General features: G+C 33.7%; 1 protein-coding gene across 6 annotated transcripts in view; it reads left to right on the top strand.

Moving 5' to 3' along the window:
- LOC116426547 (pikachurin) overlaps nucleotides 1-22,467 on the top strand; it is a 294,970-nt gene that overhangs the window by 234,510 nt on the left and 37,993 nt on the right. For all 6 annotated transcript variants that reach the window (XM_031975636.2, XM_031975635.2, XM_076370219.1 and 3 more), the window contains one exon: nucleotides 17,647-17,833. In XM_031975636.2, coding sequence (XP_031831496.1) covers nucleotides 17,647-17,833 — 187 coding nt within the window. The remainder of the gene's footprint in view (nucleotides 1-17,646; nucleotides 17,834-22,467) is intronic.

Below are 22,467 nucleotides of genomic sequence, written 5' to 3'. Positions count from 1 at the left end.
AACGCTCGATTGTTCATGATAATTTCGTCTGAACAAACTCGCGAAGTTCCCGGAATTCATTCTACGGATACCCCGGATTGGGATATTAATGCTGTTCTCTTGTTTAGCGGGCTTCGTCGACACTTCGTTAGCTTATTTTGAAGCTACTATAGTTAATGGATTGGATGATTAATGTCGGGAAATTTATTAACGAGACTTTCGCCTGACGTTCTCTGTAATGAGCTTGTTATTTATCTGGGAATTTTTGAAAGCTTGTTGTTGTTTGGTGAAGTTTGATAAAGCGTTGTAGGTTGTAGCGATCGTTCGATTGTTTGGTACCTGTGGAACGAGATTGTGTAATTTAGACTGATTAAGGATAATAGTTAATTGAATAAGATAATTAAATTTTGAAAATCGTAGTCCAAGTGGAAATTTATGTTTTTCATTGAAAGTTTCGTGTAAAATAATAAATAATAGGATTTATTTTTTAATCATAATGTAATATTAATTAGAAACCAATAATATTAATAAAATTTATATTTTACAGTTTAATTTTATTCTTTATATTAAATTACATTCTGATTGAACATTAAGGGAACATTGAGTCTAGGGCCCCCTCATTAATTTTTATTATGTTACATTAAATTTAACTTTTAGTTAAAAATTACATATTTCAAAAAGCGGAAAAAGTTTCATAAAAAATTAATCATGCTGAATACTCGTTTCACTTCAATATGTATGAAATACTCATTTAAAGGTCACATTCAAAGTTTCATTTATACATGAATGTACATTACAGTTCAAAAACTTGGAAGCAGTCATATCCTTTGACAATTTTCATTTTAAAAAATGTTGTTTTTAATCACGCTCATAAAAGAAAGAAAATTTAAAACCGAATGGTAAATTATAGGTAAAAAATATTTCAAAAAATGAATAAGGAAAGTGCTCAACATTCACTTAGAAATCATTAAGAACCATTAAATTGACTTTATTATATACATATGATATTCATAAGTTTTCACGTGGTATAATCATTTGATTGTAATAACGATCCTTAATTTTATTCTTTTTACAATTTCATGTAACACAATATCCACACTTTTGAAAGGTAATGTTTTTGTATAACGTTCGATGCAAATGAAAGTACTTGTCGCGTCTGTAATATATTGTGAAAAAGTATAGTGGCGTTATACAAAACGAAATAAATTAACCTCGATGTTTTTTCAATTGAAACGTGAAGCAGAAGCAATTGCCATGAAGCAGTAAAAATTTGTTGTACAACGAGCTATATATCGCATGATTAAATTACTTTTCCTCGTGCATATGACCTGGGAGATAAAATAAAAAATAAATTATTTGAATTGTTTGAAAAGCATCATTTTATTTTAAACTATGTTTTCTATTATTTATGTATCCGATTTCAAATTCTTTTACCGTCTGCGCACTTCATTTTGTACAATTTTCCTTATTATTTGTACAGTATCAAATCATTTTTTGTATTACATACGTTTTCTATTTTAATCTTTTTTTCTATTTGTAAACTCTAGTTTAAACAACTTTATTATTTGCAAATTCTAATTTAAACAACTTTCTGTATAATTTCTATATTTAATTTCAAACAATTTGCTTTACTATTCTTCTACTCGGTTTCAAACAATCCTCAGTGATTCAAATTTTCCATCACAGTCACCTAATTTTCGCCATCCCAATTGTCACCGGCGCAAACATTCGTGTCACTTCAAAAATAAAGAATCAGGATAGGTGTTCGTATAATTGCATCAAATGATCAATCAAAATCGGTATAAAGTTTTATCAACTAACGTTCGTAGAATTTCATTTTAAATTTACATTTAATAATATAATAATAGAGTTTCTATGAATCTGCTGTTTAAGTTGTGAATCTTCAACCAAAGAAGTACATAGATTGCAGAAAGTCAAAACTGTCTAGAATTACGTTTTGTTACATAACAATGAAGTTTCCTTCAAATTTCGTTCTGAAGAACTGACCGGCATTTTGTTCTGGAATTAAAAGTCTTTAAAAGCTACTCTCCCCGCCCGTCCTTGTACCTGTCCCTGTCTCGGGCGTTTCTTGCTACTCGTGCTCTCACGGTCGACCTCTCCTCATAAGACTTGCAAATTGTTTCGTTAGAAGTTAGTACCGGCACAGCAGCAGGAGAAGGAGGCGCCACTTTCTTCGAGAAAAAGTGCTTTCGAGTGTTCCTTTAAGAACATGCCCGCGACCAAGTTCTGCGAAACAATCGAAAGATAGAGTGAGAGAGGAGAAACCCGGAGTCCACTGAGAAAACACGTTTTTCTATGTGCTGCATAGTAAGCTGTTAATAGTATCAATATATAAACTTTCGCAACTCAGTTGTCAATGGATAAATAATGTTTTGGTTGTCTGAAATCAGATAATTGTACTATTTAGTTTTATAAAATACTTGCTCATTAAATGAGTTCAGTTGAATTAGGTTCAAGTAATAACTATAAATTGAAGTAATAGTTATAGTTTAAATCTATAGACAGTGAGCAAATTTCAGATAATTTTCCAAATTTGTAATACAGATAGAATACCACAAAGTTCTTAATTATCCAGTGCATAATGAAAGAAGTTCACTGTCAACCAATATCATTAGTAAACTAATATATTAACACTATAATCACAAACGAATGTACACAATTGTTACTACACCGAGATCAGTCTAGTTCAAAATGTTCTATAAACAAAATTAATTTCTCAGAATCCAAAAACGTTCAATAAAATCTTCCATTTCGAGGACAATAGTTAAGAATAATATTTCATGTTAAAGTGAAATCTGTTGTTTCATCGGGTAGAAGCCAAGAAACAAAACTAAATTGCCGTTGCTTGACTTGACCGATAAGAAACCTCGAGCCGAAGAACAATAATCAATGGTTGGCTGAGAAGATCGCTGCTCGAAGACAGGGTTCGTCTGTTTTTCTCGAGGGGGGCGAGTTTAATTGCCTTTAAAATCAGCCAGCGAATGGGCCCGCGAACCGAGCCCACTTTATCTCGAAGTGCCATTAAGCACTCGGTGTCCTAATGACAGCGTCGTAATTAGAGGAGCCAACCCTCGACCCTTCTCCTTTTTTCTCACCCTCTCTCTGTCCCTCCCCTCGTCTATCTCTATCATTTCTGCCCTTCTCGACGATTCTTTTTATTTTTCTTATTCTGGCCGCGAGACAGTCCAAACACAAAAGGCAATGCGTTTCACGCCCGTCGACGCGTCTTCTCGTTCATTTTGAGCCGTTTCACAGCTCTATCGAGACCTACGGTGTATTTAAATTATTAACTCTTTCAATCCTACATTATACCTCTTATTATAATTTTTATTAGCATTTTTAAATTATAATATTGTAATTCTTAAATTATAATTTTATCATTTTTAAGATGTAGTTTCATCATTTTTATATTATAATTTTATAATTCTTAAATCATAATATTACAATTTTTGGCTTATAATTTTTAATTCATAGAAGAATCACACGCAAAAGAAGTATAAATCAAAATAAACAAATATACTTTAATTACTTTATGTATTATATTTTAAAATAGGCAATAAAATCGTCAAATGTTTACGTAATGTTTTGCAGTATAGTTGCAAGGGAAACAAAATTGGAGCAGGGGAGTATGTGGCTGGCAAAAAAAAAATTGAGTTGAAAGATGTTAAACTTTAATAGTCGTAAAACTCCATTATTTGAAAATATAAAAAATGTTACTCTCATTTTTGTTTATTACACTTGCTGTAGATATATTTTCTGACATATTAGATTAACAGCTCTATCAATATTTTCCTTAATTTTGCTAATATTCTATTGTTTCATAGGCTAAGTTAATATTATTAAAAAATAATAAACCTTTAAGGGTTAAAATATATTTCTTTATAATTTAGGCAGATTTAAACATAAGTACAGTTTCATATAAACAAAAATTAAAAGACAACATATTAAGTACGATGTTCCATTTAATATCCGCTTTTTTCTGGTAGAATAATTTCTTGCGTGTTATTATTAAAAGGACGCTTTGGTTTAAAAGCTACGTTGCTCCGTGTAAATGAAAATGAACGTTTCTAACAACGCTGCAAACTCAACAAACAACAAACTCAAAAAACATATTCGAAACCTCATTTTGCTACTCTGGATGATCACTATTTTCGGTCCTTTGAAAACCTTTTTGAAGAGAATTTCCTCCTACAATGTTGCAAAACCACAGAACTGGCTCTTATGTTGCTTTAAAATGAAAATTTCGGTTTTCTTCCGAATTTGATCTCGAATAATTACCAAAATATCCGAGAAACCTTATAAACATTAGCACGAAATAAATATTTATCTATTCGTATGAATTATTTTTCAAACCATCCAAATTCTACATCAATGAGAAAGTAGACTTTGTTTGAACGAATGTATTTTTTCAAAGGATCTAACAATAAAAGTTAGCCAATTTCAAGAAAACTCCTTTTTAGCCGGAAGATCCTTCGTTTCGCGGAATTCAGCGTCAAATCGCGACGAGTACCTGTCGTCAGATGTTATCGTTGTGAGAGGAACGAAAAAGAAACAGAAAATTTTTTAACCAGCTTGATACAACAAAGCAAAGTATATACGGAAGTAAGCCGCTCGAGACACAAAGCACGTTTCTTAAGCATCTAATTTTGCCCGACTTTGTAACGGGTCACGGGATAACTAGCACTTTTCACAGCTGCTTTATACTTTCTTCCTGCTCCATTTTTGTTTCCGTCAGACAACGACCGGCTAGGCAACACGGAAAAATAGGACGGGACCTCGTGAGAGAGCACGCCTTGTCGCCAGCGTATTATCTGAATAATGCGAAAATCATTCGGCAAAAGCATCTGCGTACCATTTCTTTCTTTTTCTTCTATTGTGATGTCTATCATCGATCATAAGTTATCAACTGTTAAAGTTTTGTTTTATTCGATTATCGAGTTTATTATGAATAACTGTTTATCAATAGATAAATCTTAATTTTTATATTACATATAATTATAATAATTATTTGATTTTATTATAGAATCTGCTATGGTGTACAATTTATGAATAGATTAATTTATATTTTTATAATGTACATAATTATAACAATTACTTTATTTTATCATAAAATCTATCGTCATACTTCGATTCTTCACAAGTCCGTATTATAATTCCATAAAATATTTCTATTTTTCATTTTATGAAATTAATCACTTTGACAAACGTTCATTTGTCATTGAATAAATTTCCTTTTGCTTCATCTTAGAGTCTACCATAGATCATAACTTATTCATAGATAAATTTCGTTTTATTCCACCGAGGAATTCATCATAAATCATAATTATCATGAGGCATCATAACTTTCTATCATAGATCTTCATCAGTGTTCAAATAGATTACAAGACAGAAGTTGTATTTACATATTTACACATTCATACAATTTATTCCACACAAATTTCCATCTTGTACGCTTCTCTCTTTTGCATCTCATTTTCTTCCCGTGTTCCATTTCTATTCCTTGTTTCATTTTACTCGGCATGTCCTCTTCGTCTTCATTTGTTTCGCGTTCATTTAACCCGTTAATGGACTCGCATCTTTTTGCCACGAGCGTTAAAAAACGAAACGGACAATCCTAGAGCACAATGAACCGGAATTTGCGAACACATTTGATTCCCTCGGATTATCAAAAAATCGTATCGATGGACGAAACGATTCGTGCGTCCAGCTCCTCCCCGTTTAATTAGAAATTTTCATCTCCTGCTAGGAAAATGATGCTGAAAGTAAGGGTAATGAAAAGGCGAAGCCCGAGAAGATGAGGGAACGTTTTAATCCTTTAAGAGCTACGGACGTGGTTTATGCTTTTAGTGTTCGGCGTTTAGTGGATCGCTTTTTGATTTGTGGCAAGAATATTTTTGATAGATGTAAGCACTGGATGTAATTTTGTAATGAAAGAATGTATTTCTTTATTCTAACCCAGTTTTCTAACCGGATTTGCATTTGCTGTTTAATTATCATTTTCAATAATTGCTTTATCCTCAATATAGAATTTTCAGTAATTACTTATAATTCTGTTATGTTGCTACAACACAGGGGAGGAATACTCCCGAAAAAGAGGGTGGGATCTTGCCCGGATGCAGAGGAAACCAAAGTTGCTTAGGTGTAGTGTGTTTTATTCTGTCACGCGATAGCGAATCCAAGTTGGAAAAACGAGGTAGAGGTTTTGACTTGTTCTTGGCGATTGCGTGGTTAGAATAATTCTACTCTTGTCCTTGGTTTATGGAATTTAAGTAAACTCAGGAACGGCAGAATTGGGTAGTAGAGAGAGGGAAACATTCGGGTCTTGAGGATTTACATTAAGAGTTGGAGTGACTAAGGATTTGGACATCTGACTGTCAGAGACGTTTAAGCTTCGTCAGATGTACACGATATTTACAGAGTTAGATTTACAAGTAAATGCACATATAATGCTAACAGAGCATTTCGGTATGAACAATTGTTATCTTGAGATGAACACGTTTTCAAATGGATGCAGGCATGGTATTATGTCACGATGCGAACATTGAAGATAAAATTAACAATACTGGTAAATAATAGTGATCAGAGCAAACATAACAGAAGGGATAGTAATAGAAATGATCATGATGTCAATAATAATATATAGGCTGTTTAACAATTCCCACTCGAAATTATTGTTACTCAGTAAAACTTAATACATTCATATAAATCAAATTATTTCTAACAGAACAATACATAGTATAAATGATAACTAATACAACAGTTACTGTTTAAATTAATATTAATTAAATCGTACACAGTCGAAATCCCTTCGAATCCTCATCCTTCTTCGTTTATCTCCATAATGAAATTTCGCGATTAACGGGTTAAACGCCCATGCCACATTTCCTCTGTTCTCTACGCCATGAATGTTTCACCGGGACAAAACGAAAGCAGCTTGAAAAGAAGTACACAAGGACGCAGCGGCTTCACCGGTCCCTGCGGAAAAATTCATTAAAAAGCGAGTCTCGGTGTCCCCGTTTACCCCCTGCTAGAGTCACGGGGGTGTGTGCAAACTCTCCAAGTCGTCGGAAATTAGCCTCCCCCTCGGACAAGGGTCGGGGAGCCAGATTAACTGCATCTGACGGCTGATCGCGACGTTGCGGGGCGGCTGTTCAAAGCGTCACCGCACCGGTGAATCCGATTGTATCATGCCGCCTTATAAAGTCGCAGAGAAACGTCGGATTATCCTTCGCCCACCCCTTCTTCGACTTCCATGCCCTGTCCCACGTGATTTCCACGATGTACACCAGGCATGGCAACATTTCCTTGTTCTCCGGCTAAGCTATCATTTTATCTCAGAATCAAGAGCCGGACCAAATTATTAACACTAGAAACACGTCAATTTGACACATACTGAATTTTACAAACATTACTTGGTAAAAATTTATGTCGATTTTGATAGCTGCAATTACACGAATACATATCCTAAAGGTCTATTTTTAAATCCTTAATTCTTAAGATCTAAACGAACCAACATCAATTCTTCAAAGGAACAGTAGAATAAACCGTGCAATAAACGACCGTAAACCTAGTGTTAAATAAAACAAATTAACGTTAATATCAGAACTACCGTACCAGTCAGAATGATTGGTTTCAATTTTCTTCCTTCGCAATTATTGATATCGTGAAAGCATCGAATATTCGAAATAATCTTGAAAATAAATAGTTTCGCTTGAATACTATAATATAATGAATGTCTGAAGAAATTGAAAATAATCTATTGTTACAATTTTTATAGAAATTATGTATTAATCGTATCAAATGCTCGGTAGTTCTAATGTTAAATGATTTAAAACAAGTTGCTACTTCATATTTCATTTATTTATGCCAACGTATAAAACTCTACATCAATTTTATGACATAATGTACGAATAACAATTTAATATAAAGTTTGTCCTTGTTCTTGAAGTACGAAAGTATCAATATCGACGTTAATATCACTTAGGGACAATTGTATAGAATTTTCGAGGTTTTCGTTCGCTATTCTTGTCCGGACTTTTTATTTATTATATTTCATCTTCGAACAAAACTGTACACACATACATGTGCTATCGAAAAGTCAAATAATTTTTCTTGAAAAGTCGGGTTTTGTATATTTTCCTTCCGCCAAGTAAAATTTGTTTCTAATAGTAAACCATACTTATTATTAAATCTATTTCGGCGAAATAGATTAGGACTGGATCAAAACAAGCGGAGAGCAGGATCCGAACTGCGAGTCATCGCAATAGTTGCTCATATGTGCTATACACCGTGCGTTAATAGAAAGTTAGGGTACTTCACACTTTTTTTACTGCTCCTGATCAAGGCAACCGCTCACTAATTAGCTGCCAATACGGCTTTTGCCGTCATGTAGAAGTGTACATTTTCACTTGCAAAGCCTTATAACTTTAAAATCGAAATATAAGGGAATCTCGTAATATCGTTCTGTTTTCTTTTGCTTTAAATCAACGTAATTTTAATAGGTTGCCGATCGTTAAACATTCGAAATCGAAAAGCCGATTAATAGGCTTGCAGTGGACAAAGTGTTAAGTATTCTACGGATCACCTTTGCTTCCAAGATAAAATGTTAGACCTTAACAATCGACAATTCTCTATTAACTTTTTGCGGAAAAGACTGTTTTAAACTTTTAGCATCTTTACACTTTAACAAACGTTAAGACCTGTCTACTTTCACTCCAAGTAATTTAGATCATTCCTTTCACGTGCATTCTTTCCATCAACGCAGAGGGGGATACCAAATAGAGGGGAAACGGGAGAAGTGTTCCGCGTGAAAAATGGCGAGCACGACGAGACGCAAAGAGAAATAAATTGTACGGTAGGTACACACGACCTCCAACCATCTTTCGGGGATGATAAGGTTGTTCCGCGGGGAGCGCCGAGAGAACGACGTGGACCGAGTGCGTGATGAGCACTCGGTTTTGCCATTTTTCGAGGGGATTTGGGAGAATGTCCCTCGTTTTGAAACTTCGAATTGGATATTTGTTACTGTTCTTAGGGGTTGGAAGGGTTGCACAGGAAATAGAAATTGTTGTTTCGGATTTGTTTTGTTTGGGAAAGAAGCTTATTATATTGGAAATGAAAGAAGAAAAAGAAACGAATAAAACATTATGAATTAATTGTTATCATCATGAATTTGGTTAATTGAATTTCTAAATAGTAAGTTTTCTGTTAACTGCGATGTTAACTTTTTGTTTCCTGCTATTGAGTCAGACACGTGAGATTGGTTTTAAAAATTGAATCGTAAATTTATAATAAGCATATAATTTATATTTTATTAAAAATATTAATGATTTTCTTGGTAATAACAAGGCAATTCTTACGAGTTCAGTTACGAAATAAATTATAAAACAAAAGGTTAATAGAAACGAATATAATTTTAATAATATTATTATATTATCGTGTATTATATGTATGTGTGCGAGATTAATTAATCGCAATATTCATTATGAAAATTCTTTTCCCGTTCTCTTGAAATTAAAAGGTGACCCAGATTCGTGGTCATTAGAACTGATGATTCCGCCGAGGCTTGCAGAAAAATAATTACACCGTTCGAGGGGATATCGACGGGTTCACAGTTTAATTGCTAAACTTCATAATAACGTGAGTCTAGGCGGATCCGGAGTGATGAGCAACAATCCCTAAAACATGGCGATCTGCGTTTCTACATTAATTAATGAAGCTCTTGACGATCTACATCGTGTAAATCGATACAATCCACGGGAAATAGTCAGATTTCCCGAAAATTGTTAACTACTTCGTAATTACACAGCTGCACCTAATTGGACATTCCTGTAAATTAGCCTTTCATGTATTGAAATTAAAGGGAAACCTTTGTTATTACAAAGCAAACAATTTATTAAGTTATAACGAACAACAAAATATATTATGAATGAATAAAATATTCAAATATTGTCTAGAGTCTTCCTACCTTACGTGATAAATTTATTAAAAATGATTCATTTTTCCAAAGTTAATTTCTAAATTTTTCATTTTATTCGAGATTTCAAACTGTTACATCAATATTATACTGCAACTGTTTGTGCAGTTATAATGTATAGAAATCATAAACTGAAAAATACATTAAGAAAATACATTTCATTTAACTCTCAAGCGTATCTTAAAATCCATAATATTAAAAATACAGAGTACTTCAAAATAATTAATATCACTGATACAGATAGTATTCAATACAATTAATCCAGTAATTATCTTTCTTTTCCTTCGTTACTTCATTTTATCAAGCTACCCTCCTTGAAAGGAAAGACAGGATCGCGTGTTTGGGAAATGAGTTCTCGTGCAACCGAATGAGCGGAAGTTTCGACATACGAACATCAAAGACGGGAAGCGACTTAAATTTGAATATCTGGCAACTGCAGATCTTTCAACCAATCACAGACGAAATCTCATTTACGCTGACATTCTGAGTATTTTCCCAATCTACAATGTTAATCGGACTCGTTTCACTTTTGTAGTCCATCAATGTTGAAGATCCTCGTTCGCAATTGAAACACTTGGCACATTCAAAGAATTTTCCATTGATATCGTGCAGTACTATTATTAACGACTGTGCTTAAAAAATATTCAATTTGATGAGAACGTATTTGAACCATCTTACGCATAGCAGTACAAATTGATTTCATTGAAAATTTTTAGCAAATCTCATCTTTATAATTCTGTTTCCTAAAAATTGGACAGTACGGAATCTGTTCATTATTATACGTTATTAACCCTTTGCAGTTATATCTAATTTATTCAAATAGTTCAATAGTCGATGAATTTTTGCTACAAATATTTGCAATATCATAATTACATCACACATAGCTATAATGCCAATGTTTCACGAATGTCCTCAAATAAATGACTAAAGTGAATCGTCAATGCGATAATCATTTAAAAACTTTATAATATTCCTATAACGTAAAAAAAATATAACCACCATATGTTTAGGTCTATACCTTACAACTTTTATCTGAAGCATTTTTTTTATATCACTTCTACTTTTTAAGTTATTGAGTTTCGTCCAGAAAATGGGCATTTGACTGCATTGTGCGTTGTGTAGAAACGAAATCCGACATCAATGTTCGTACGTCTCACTTCATCGTATTCTGTTTCACTTGCGTTCCTTGTTGCACGATTCGGCCAATAACGAAGATGTGCTGAAACTAAGGCATCACTGTTGCCATAACTACCGGGCCGAGCGCCGCAAGTGGACGTGTCCTCTTGCCCCTATGCACTTTTAGCTTGGTGATCGCAACTACGGAGTGGGGACGCGAATAGTAGAAGTTTCACAGTGGCGGAAAACGAGACGGAGTATCAATCGTTTAAGCTTTATACAATTACGAGCGGCCCTCTCAGAAGTTCATTCATTGGAAGTCACGTTTCCGGTGTATGGACCCGGCCGCTTTTAATGGGGAAAGCTTGTTATCGAGATGGCTCGGGATTTCACAACGAAACGCAGCACCGACCGATTCGACGATACTCTCTTTTATTTTTTTCCCCTCTCCACCCGCACAGCCAGTCTTTACGCAATAATACAGCTTTAATGCCCCTTTCATTTTCCGCGTTCCCTGTCCTCGACGTAGTCGCTTTTAATCGCGAGCAGGGGATTTTTAAAACAATTTTGCTGAGAATAGTCGGGAAACGTAGAACAAAAGTTTGGTAATGCGTTGGATTCTTTTGAATTGGTTGGATATAATACTGGAATTTAATGGTTATTTTTAAATTCTTTTTGTACTTTATGGAATTTGTAATTCATCCTTAGTGCAATGTAGAAATGAACGAATTATTTTGGGGATTAGTTTGTCTCCTTCAAGTGCCTTGGATTTTTATAACTTTGGTGGAAAATGTGATAAATGTTTTCTGTGAAAATTTCCTGGTAGAAAATGAATTTTATATAATACACAATAAAATGACACAATTTTGTGAACAATATAAATTCTATGTGTCGGTTATAAAGTGGGAAAAATTCTCTGGGCTTTTTATTTCATTTAAATGCGACACGAAGCCTTCTTGGGTATTTTTTATATTTAGAGCTCCTATTTAAGAGAAGAAATATTTGCAATAGTGTTCCAATACAAATTTTCCATTTTGTTGTTACAATATGTATGACAAAACAAGAATTTTTTGAAAAATATAACAACCTATAGAATGAAGATAAAAAGCTGCATGTAATTAAGTACATTTTTCGTTCTATGAATATCCCGGTTAATCGAATATCATTAAGACTGTCGCAATTCTCCTTAGAAGAACGCTAAAATCGTTAACTGGAAGTTCAGTCCGGATGCACCTCTCGCAAAACAGTCAGGCGCTACGTTCGAATGACATTAAAACTTGAAAGTCAATTGCAGTTTATCATTACCTCACGAACAATCTCGTCTCCTAACTTTCATCCAGGTAACAGCAAATACCTTTGAAGTAACAACAATTTGTTTTCATACATATGTCATTAATTTCTGCAGAATACGATTACAATTGCACTCTTCTGTACGCCGTTATAAATTATTTCGCATTTGTGACTGCCGGAAATTGAGCTCAATGTTTTTCGGGAAAATAATGAAAATCAAATAACAGAGCACGATTGATGAAACAGGAACATTAACAACAGAGGAATTATTATCGTCGAAAATTGAATCAATTTCTGTTTAATCTCTCGAGCCCGGCAAATATAATATTTCCCGCGGCAGAGTTGGGTTTTTTTATTTCCCAAGGAAATCTTCCAATTTCGAGATACCTACTAATTGAAAGTAGGAAAAAAAGTCGGAAAATACCGTGACGAAGAAAAATTACGTGCGAAAATCTTGCTCGACTTCGCCGCCGTTAACCGAAAACCAAAGCGAAATAAAAAAGCTCTTGAAGAAGCTCGATAACTGTCATTATCGGAACGCCGGGCGCAGATTCTCGGTTAAAATTATTGAATCACTGGGAAAGGAGTGTCGACTTTCTGTTATACGATTTCTGTGTCGATTTATGTTTCAGAAAATAAATTAGATCCGTAATAAGATTTTATACTGAATCTTGAAATGTAACATTATTGATTGATACTTAGGTGAATCTGGGATTGCAAAAATCTTAATCCATTTGTGATGGATACATTTCAATTAATTCTTAATAAACTAAAATAAAAATATGAAACAATTATAAGCAATATATAATAATACATATAAAACACGAAAGTCATTGAAAATAATAAAAATTATGATTTAATTAACTAATTCATACAATTAGAATACAGTAAACGAAATTGTACGATTATTCGAAACAATGACGGCATATAAAAATCCACATTAACACTAAACCTACCGAGCAGTTGAATTAACTTTTCGAAATTTCTCTATAGCAACTTCAAAGGAGCATTTATCGAAACTTCAATTGATTTACAATTCAGTTTGCGTATTGCTGAATTAATTTCTTGAATAATATCCCAGGGAAATATCTGTCATCTTTTAATAAATGCAAAAAGAAAAAAACAGAAATGGATCATTTTGATCCATCTGGTAGCTTTAGTGTTAACTATAAATAAATTGTGCCAAGATTTGAATCTCCGGAATATTTTTCATGCAATTTATCAGTTCGCAATAGTTTCTAATTTTACACAAGAATGCGGAAAAGAAATTCTACATGATTACCAAATTCCTTTGCAAATTCGCTCCGAGAAAAATCTACTCACAAGATGTTGCTCCTCATTTATCTATAAAAGAAACACTCGCAATTTTCTATGAACGCGAATTTCATGTTTTCCTTGTCGACATTTCGCCACTTATTTTCTCAGGGAACGCACGAAGTTCAAATCGCATCTGAGAAGTGCGCGAACTTTTAAATCAACCCAATATCTTCGCGAGCGCCGACATTTTTCCGTACCGATCGCTACGTCGATAGGTCTCGCGACGGAAGTTTAACAGCCTTCCGATGTGTGATGCGAGGGCGGAGGGCAAAAGATAATTCCTCGGTCGATGCACCGCGGAGAAAGTTTCGAGACTTTTGTAAGTGCATTAACTTGAACACTGTGGAATCGTCGACGGCATTCTCCTACAGTTGCTCGCGAAAGCATGCGCCTATTTGTCTACATGTATGATATTATTGTAACTTAATAACCAGTTTTACGTAGCAAAATACACAAACTGGAAAACATATAATATCAAATTACTTCATCGAATGGTTTTATTCTTACTGCACGTTTACCTTGCGGAATAACAACATATTAGGTAGGCGTATTTATTTATAATATAAAAATATTTGAAAATAATCATTATTTAATGGACTGAATTATAGTAATTCGATTTGGAGGGGAGTCACCGATGACCCCCATAGCATTCAACGTGTTAACCCTTTGTAGTTGAAGCTTTTTTCACTGACATTACCAACAACTCGAAGTAATTATAGTAGAAAAAGCATATTAATATATAAATATTAATTTTTATTAAATAGCATTTATTTCATTTGTACTTTACATGTTTTTTAAGATGTTAAAAGTAGAAGTTTGATTTGTTTTACGTATGACTAAAGGCTGCTTGCAATGAAAGCTTTAGAGAATATATTGAATAATAAATAAATTAACTGAATGTAATTGATATAAATTGAAATGAGTAAAATTAACCATGCTGCATTTTTAACCCAATCACGTTCTAATTGTTATTGCGCCGTTTTATTTGTTTAATCAATATCCAATTAATCCTGTTCTCGCTTTGTCCAGAGTATGTTTAAATTTGAGAATATTATGAACGTATTGTTACATGTCAAAAGTGTTTTTACACTTTTAGTAACATTTTAAAATTTTATTATATAATATTAATTTGACGTAGTCAAGTGGTAATTTGACAAGCGTAAGAGGGTTGATACTTTTCTGGCAAAATGTATGTAGTTTCTTAATTGAATGTATATAGTTGTTCCAACTGAAAATATACGAATTAAAATTTAGTACCATGTAAATTATATCCTGTAACTAATATATATTTTAAATATATTTTAAATACATGGTTTAGAATATCATTAACTTTAATGATTAATGGTGTAGAATATAATATCGAAATATTATTTCAAATACATTATTCTTTAATATTAATGTATTAAAGAAGCGGGCAAATACTTTCATGAGCGACTATATATAAACGAACACCGTTGAAACGCGGGTATAAGGAACTCTTGTCACTATACTGAGACGTTGCCTCAGCAAATATGGGCTACCTCGGGATGCATAATTCGTATAAATTGCTACCATCTCCGACTGCATTCTACATCCGCGTCAATCCCACCTGAATGTTGCGTAGTGATACGGAATATCTAACGTCTGCGAGGTGAAAATGGGAATATTATCATAATTATTCCAATCCGCAGAATGTGTGTGAACTCTTGCAAAACATTTTATATTATTGCACTTAATATTCTTGTTTTAAACAAACTTGATTATTTTAAAAATATTGAGATATTTTAATTCGCAATGGAGGTAAGGTAATCTTCGGACGCTATTTTGTTTTAGAGTACAATCCCCATTTTGTTTAGATTTCAGAAAGGAATTGCCAATAGAATTATTTCTTATCTTCAAAGATGTATGTCACACTCATACTGTTACTAAATTGAAAATGTAACGAAATTCACGAAACTGCTACTCAATAAAAGTAAAGCAGAAAATGAAGAAATCTCCATTCTATTTAACAATAAAACTGAATGATTTTAACTTTTACAGTTATCTTAATTTTATAGTACTTAAAGTGTTGAATTTTTGAACTTTTGATTCTTAAATCTTCTGAATTCTGAAAGCTTGACGCTTTTGAACTCTTCGCACAGCAATCTTTATACCAAATTTACGATCATCTTCTTCGAATCGCCACGGCGAATTTGATGTGCGCCAATTTCGGACAATTTCGCTTTCGGCGGTGTATATACTTACAAACGGCTGCGAATAATTGACAAAATTGGGGATCGCAAAGCGACTCGCTGCGTTATTCGGTTACGAGCGATTATTTCGCTCGATCAGAAACACTCGACGCAAAGCGTAACCGTGACAGCGGCATTTATTGCGTGATTCGTCGAGACGCGCAACGAGCCGCGTAACGAGCCGCGCATGAATTTTATTAGAAACAGTTAACCGCGAAAGTACGTCGAGTTATTGCAAAATCAAGTGCTCAGCTCTTGTAAATGCCGAACCAGCGAATCGATGGATGTGGAATTCCTTCGTAATTACTCGCTCCGAAAATAATTTCCTTGTCGTACAACCGAGTACTGTAATCTGCGGTTCACGCGATATCTTGCCTCAAACGGAACAGATGTTTGTATTAACCTCTTGCACTGAAAAAGCGTACCACGCACGTTGAGATGTTTTTGTTCAAAAATTTCCAATATCGTCTTATATGCATCGATAATCTTGTTACATTACACACACTAGATTCTTTTGAAATGTATCACTCTATACAAAATTACTAACACTAGGTTTATTGCACGTTACGGTTTATTCTACTGCTCCTAGAAAAATTCATGTTCGTTCATTCGGATTTTGTAAGTTAGAGGTTTAAAAATACATAATTGTAGAACATATTGGTATAATTGCATGAAACAAAGTCAACGTAAACATATACTAAATAGTGTTTATAAAATTCAATACGCGTCAAATTGATACGCACCATAAACCTAGTGTTAATAAACAAAATTGGCGTACATGGCGGCGTAAAATAGATAACAAGAAAATTCTTTGCGCAAGGCTTTGCCAAATCTCTGAATTAATTCCCAGTAAAGTAAACAATCTGCAAAAGTAAGCAATTTTCACGATTTATTTTCGGCTGAGTATTGCTAATACGGGACTAAACTTTTTTGGATTATTAAGGGAGGGTTTTGAGGTACTAAAAAGACCTTCTTATATTCCATAATTTGAACATAAGATTCTTAGTCATTAGAATAACGAAAATCAAGTTTTCGAGAATTCATCGTGCCTGTATGTATGTGTAACGGGATTGACAGCTAAGGGGTTAACAGTTATGTACCTTTATTAAATAATACTGTGTAGAAAAGCACTAATTAACCCTTAACGGACCAGAAGTATTTCAAGTTTACTTGCCGCCAAAAAATACCGTAACATAGGTAACAAGTGGAAACAAATTTACAGAAGTGACCTAACACAATACTGAACGTGTTAATTGTAAATATTACTATAATAACAGTGATAAAAATAATAAAATTATTTTGTCACCAGTAAGTAAAAGTGCCATGCTGCTTATATTGGTCCGTTAAGGGTTAATACTGTGTAATTAATTTCTGGATACATAATTAATTATGAGATATAAGCCATATTATAACAAAACAAAACAAACATCAATATATAACCTTTATTTTCTTCAAAATTTTAATATGATTCAATAATCATATTATTTTCTAAACAAAATATAAACAATAAATATCTGTTTTCCTTACATAAATTTTATCTGGAATTCTCAGGATTAATTCTCAAGTATCAGTAAATTTTTATGTTTTTACCCCTGGAAGCAATTACACGTTTCGATGGTCAAGATACGAATATTACTTCAAAATCTGTAGCTAAGAGCACAAGAGTGGCCGCTATAGAGAATTCTGCGAAAGGTTTGCCTAGTTACGTAAACCGGACACTTTTGGATTTGATTGCAGGGCTTGTTTGCGAGGATTACCTTCCGTGAGCCGCTGTTCGTCGGTGGTCCCGGAAACACAACCGGCCTCGAGCGACTTCCGGTGAGAACCGGATTTAAGGGCTGCGTCCGACATTTGGAAGCCAATGAACACCGCTATCGTTTCCCTCTTACGCCGCAGGGGGACGCGACGAATGGTTTCGACGTCGGTGAGTACAACTTACTAATTAAACGTTTGTGAATCTTGCTCCTTCCGGTGTTAATTCCTTCCTCCAACTTTACGCCGTAGAACAACTTCTTCGTCCCGAAAGTTTTCTTAAATAATTAAGCGCCATTCTACCGACAATTTATCTCGGAATAAGATCGTCTTATACGCATGAAACTGTGAGTATATTTATAGGAACAAGTATAAGAAATAAAAAAAAGAATAATATTTCTTTTGAATGCTTAATAAACTGGTTTCGTGTGTCGATAGATTCTAATTTTATTTAGAACTTTGCATATTTGCGAAGAACCACAATGGAACTTTTTCTATGTAACTGGTTTTTATAACAACGGATAATAATTTTAACTTTTTCCATGCAACCTTTTTTTAATCACACTAGATCACAATTGGACTTTTCTTTTAGTAACTAGTTCTTGACAGTTCAGAATAAAAAGATCCCATAAATATTATAAATGTTCTTTTAAAATTCAAATGTACGAAGTACATTCCAACCAACTTTCTGCTCCTAAATTCCCTATAAACGCACAAAAATCTCTATTCTACCAGTAACCAATTACTTCACTAACAAAAGCGTAAGTTCCTAAACTATCCATTGCTCTAGGAGCCCAAAGAAAGTTAACACTACAGCTACCAGACAGATCAAACTGACCTGTCCCAAATTTCTTCTATCACAATTATTGAGATACAAGCTTTTCTCCGAAAAATGAATAAATAACTTGATTTGGTAACGCATGAACTAAAGTATCAGCCAATGAAAATCTCAATAAACACACTCTTATCATATCTTCAAAAGAATAAAAAGAAGTCAGTTTGACTGCTCGGTAGTTCTAGCGTCAAGTCGCCTACCACGCAAAACAGTCCTCAAATAATCAGCAATGGAAGGGGTTAGATCGAACCATTGAATAGACGTAATACACACTAGCAGCCCGCCGAGATCCAATCAAGGTGAGACACGCAAACATGAGCGTCGAGGCCTGTACACCGAATATCCCGAGCGCAAAGCAATAATCTGAAGCAGCGAGTATCAGACCAAGGACCGCGTGTTGCTCCTTATCTTGGCACGCCAAGAACGTCCAGAGACCGGTCAATCGACTACCAAATCTCCATTGAAAGACCCAAGAGGATACGTATAATCCTTCGAAACGTAACCGCTCTCTCCGCGGGGGCGGCAGAAGGTCGGCGGGCGGCTTTTAAGGGCATTCTCGGTTTCTGTCCGAGACGATAGACGTCCGACCACTCCGCGGCGTACGTCTCCATTGTTGGTGCGGAGTGCACAATGCATCAAAGGACCGCGCATTCCCCAAGCCAATGCATTTTTTGGTTGTCGAGCAATCTTGCGCGGTTCTCCTCAAAAGAAAAACGATGCGAGGACTGTAAATCGCAGAACGAAATGTCAAAGCGAATGTTCCGCGATTTGTTCCTTCATTTTTGTGCATGACTCCGATAAGTGCCCGCGGTTCTTATTTGGTTTGGAGACCAAACAGTGGTATTCGGCCTCTTAGCTTGGGTTTTTGATGTTCTTAATGTGTGTGAGGTATTATACTAATTTTTGGAGAATGTTTTGGATTTTTTTATCATTTTTGCAGCTAATTTTAATACTACAAAGTATACAAAGTTATAATTAAATAATTAGAAAATAAGAAATAAATTTTCCTTTATGAAATCGTTGATTTTTATGAATTAATTTAGAGAAAAATGTAGAACAGAAATTTCTCAAATTTAAACCTTTGAAAGAATTGTATCATATATCAGACATGAAATGAATAATAAATAATAAATAATAAATAATAAATAATAAATAATAAATAATAAATAATAAATAATAAATAATAAATAATAAATAGTAAATAGTAAATAGTAAATAGTAAATAGTAAATAGTAAATAGTAAATAGTAAATAATAAATAGTAAATAATAAATAATAAATAATAAATAATAAAATTAGTTAGCGGGTGTACTGTGTCGATATATTCTATGATAAAAGGCAATAAAGTGTTTTACAATGTGTCAATACAGATATTCATAGTATATGATTTCGAAAGTAAGTAGACAGCTTATCGACGTCACGCTAACAAAATTCATCTTCTTTGTATTAAAAACTCGCACAAGGGGTTGGAAGGTACTCGTCGGTAAATCGAGGCCGTGTACAGCGAACGCTGGCGGATGCCCTGGCTAAATTCATGTGACACCTGTTGTGTACCGCGATATACGCGTTAATTCACGCAGCCGATACAAGCTGGCTTCCTCCCGGCCAGAACAAAATGTAACTATAAAACACCTAATTATGAATCGCTGCATTTTAATTTCGGGATTACTGTCAAGGGAATTTGCGAAATCCAAATGAATCACCTTGATAATGTAATTCTCCTGTTTATCCGATTCGTTCTCTGCTCATTATAACACGATTGTGTCGTCATCGAAAAAACTAGCAATCTACATTCATCAAAAATTATTATTGAAAATAATATTATTCATTTTACAATACTTATAATTGCATTTCCTGTTATACCATTAAAACAATTTTGTACGAAACTTTCACAATACAAAGGATGTTCAAGAATATTTTTATCTCACGTTTAAAATATTGTAATTAATATCACATTGCCCGTTAGAATATCACTGCCCATTAATAATCACTTCATTTTACATATTCGAGATATTAAAAAATATTTTTAAATTATCCTAGTTTGTTATAGCGAATTTATATTATACTCTTATACGAGATTGATATTCTCTTAAAAATCGACTCTCGGTTTTATTTGCGACTCGCCATCAGAAAAATCCGCGGAGCCCAGTGAGAAATCGATACTCCTTGCAGAAGTGGAATAAAACTTTAAAAGAAGTACTGAATTCACCTATTCGAAGCATACAAGTTTGCCGGACAATTCGGCCGATAACTTATCGCAGTCTTCGTTCGGTAATCGACGGCGTATAATGCATAGGAAATTTTTGTCGAAAAGAGTAAAAAAAAGGAGGGGTGACGGCCGTTAAATTGGGAAACTTCGACCCGGCGATTTCGACCAGACTAGGAGTTCACCGCCCCCCCCCCCCCCCCCCCGCAGTTGGATCACCCCGATTCTGGCTTGGAGGAAGCGAAGTTCTAATATTGTCTGGACCTTTCATTATTGCGGGGTCCATACGAGTCACGCTTTCTCTCTTTTCTTCTTTCATTTAATGTTCGCCGCTATTTCTTCCGGTCGAATTGCATTTTAGCCGGAGAAAGTAATCCGATTAATCCACCACGAAATATTACAAAGTATGGATTTATTTCGAGGGAAGTTTCTCCCTTGTGATCATCTCACGCCATTTTGTATAGAACTGAATCTCTTTTCTTATCGAAATTATGGAAAATTTTGTAATGGAAATTATTTGTTAAATCATCTGTATAGTTTAATTTATAGGTTTTATAGCATTAGTTGTTTATTGTGTTGATATATATTGGTTGTGGTGCCGATCATCTCGCGCTAATATGTATGGAATTAAATGTCAGTTTTTATCGAAGTTGAGTCAGTTAAATCATTTGTATATCTTAGTTTATAACTTATATAATATATTAACGTATGTATTTAGTTATTTGCTAGATGATACATGAACCGTGTTTTTTAAGTAGTATAAATCCATTTATTCATATATTGAGATATTAAAACGTTTTCGTTTTCATCAACTAAAGAAAATTGGTAAAAATTAATAAATTCGAGTAGGTTTCTGATAACTGTAAATACGTTAGATTTTATTATGTAAAAATAATTAATAAAATTACTAAAGAAAATAATCGGTTTTATTAGATTCAAGTTGACTTATACCACTTTCAATTATAATAAATTATGAAAACTATGCATAATTGCAATTTATAATTTATAGTTTAATTGCAGTTGGCTATTTTGAATAAATAAGATTTCGTTGAAGTTTTAATTTTCGAATCTTCGAAAGGCACACTTACAATTAGCATGAATCGTACGAAGCTCACTTTGCTTCAATTCTTATAGGCAACCAACCTGAGTTGTAAATAAATAAAATATTAGTGAATTGTATAAGTTATTTCGGGACTCAAGAGCCGTTAATTTCTTGATTGATCGTTCAAAAAGACAAGTGATATACCCACATTTGACACCGAGCACGTGTCACGGAGCAAATCGAACACAATTATTAACTTCAATTCATTTCATTTGAGCAATAACACCGTTATTTTGTTTATAACGTTATTTTTTTAAAACATTGGTGACTAGAATTCATAATAATTAGAAAGTGTTTTCAACTATTCATTATTAATAGTGTATTTTGATTAGTTTATGAAGATATTGTACATCAATGGCTGTGTTATCATAATTATAAAAAGATAACGTTTATGACTTACTAAAATTCTCATTCACTCATTTTTGTTTTAAAATAGACTGATACCACTTTTATTGTAAAAAACAGCTCGTATCTGTGAATTGATAACACCATTTTTTCATAGATTTCCTCATTGTTACTAGGTATTTTTATTTTTGACACCATACTGTAATTTCATTTTAGTTAACTGATCTTTTGAAAATCTCACGAAACTCGAAATTATTTAATGAACCCAATGATGAAAATTAAATCTACAAAGTTAAGTTCTACAGTCAATCTTCTTCTT

Source organism: Nomia melanderi, chromosome 8 (assembly GCF_051020985.1).
Source record: "Nomia melanderi isolate GNS246 chromosome 8, iyNomMela1, whole genome shotgun sequence".
Taxonomy (NCBI): domain Eukaryota; kingdom Metazoa; phylum Arthropoda; class Insecta; order Hymenoptera; family Halictidae; genus Nomia; species Nomia melanderi.
This window is presented reverse-complemented; position numbering and strand designations above follow the sequence as displayed.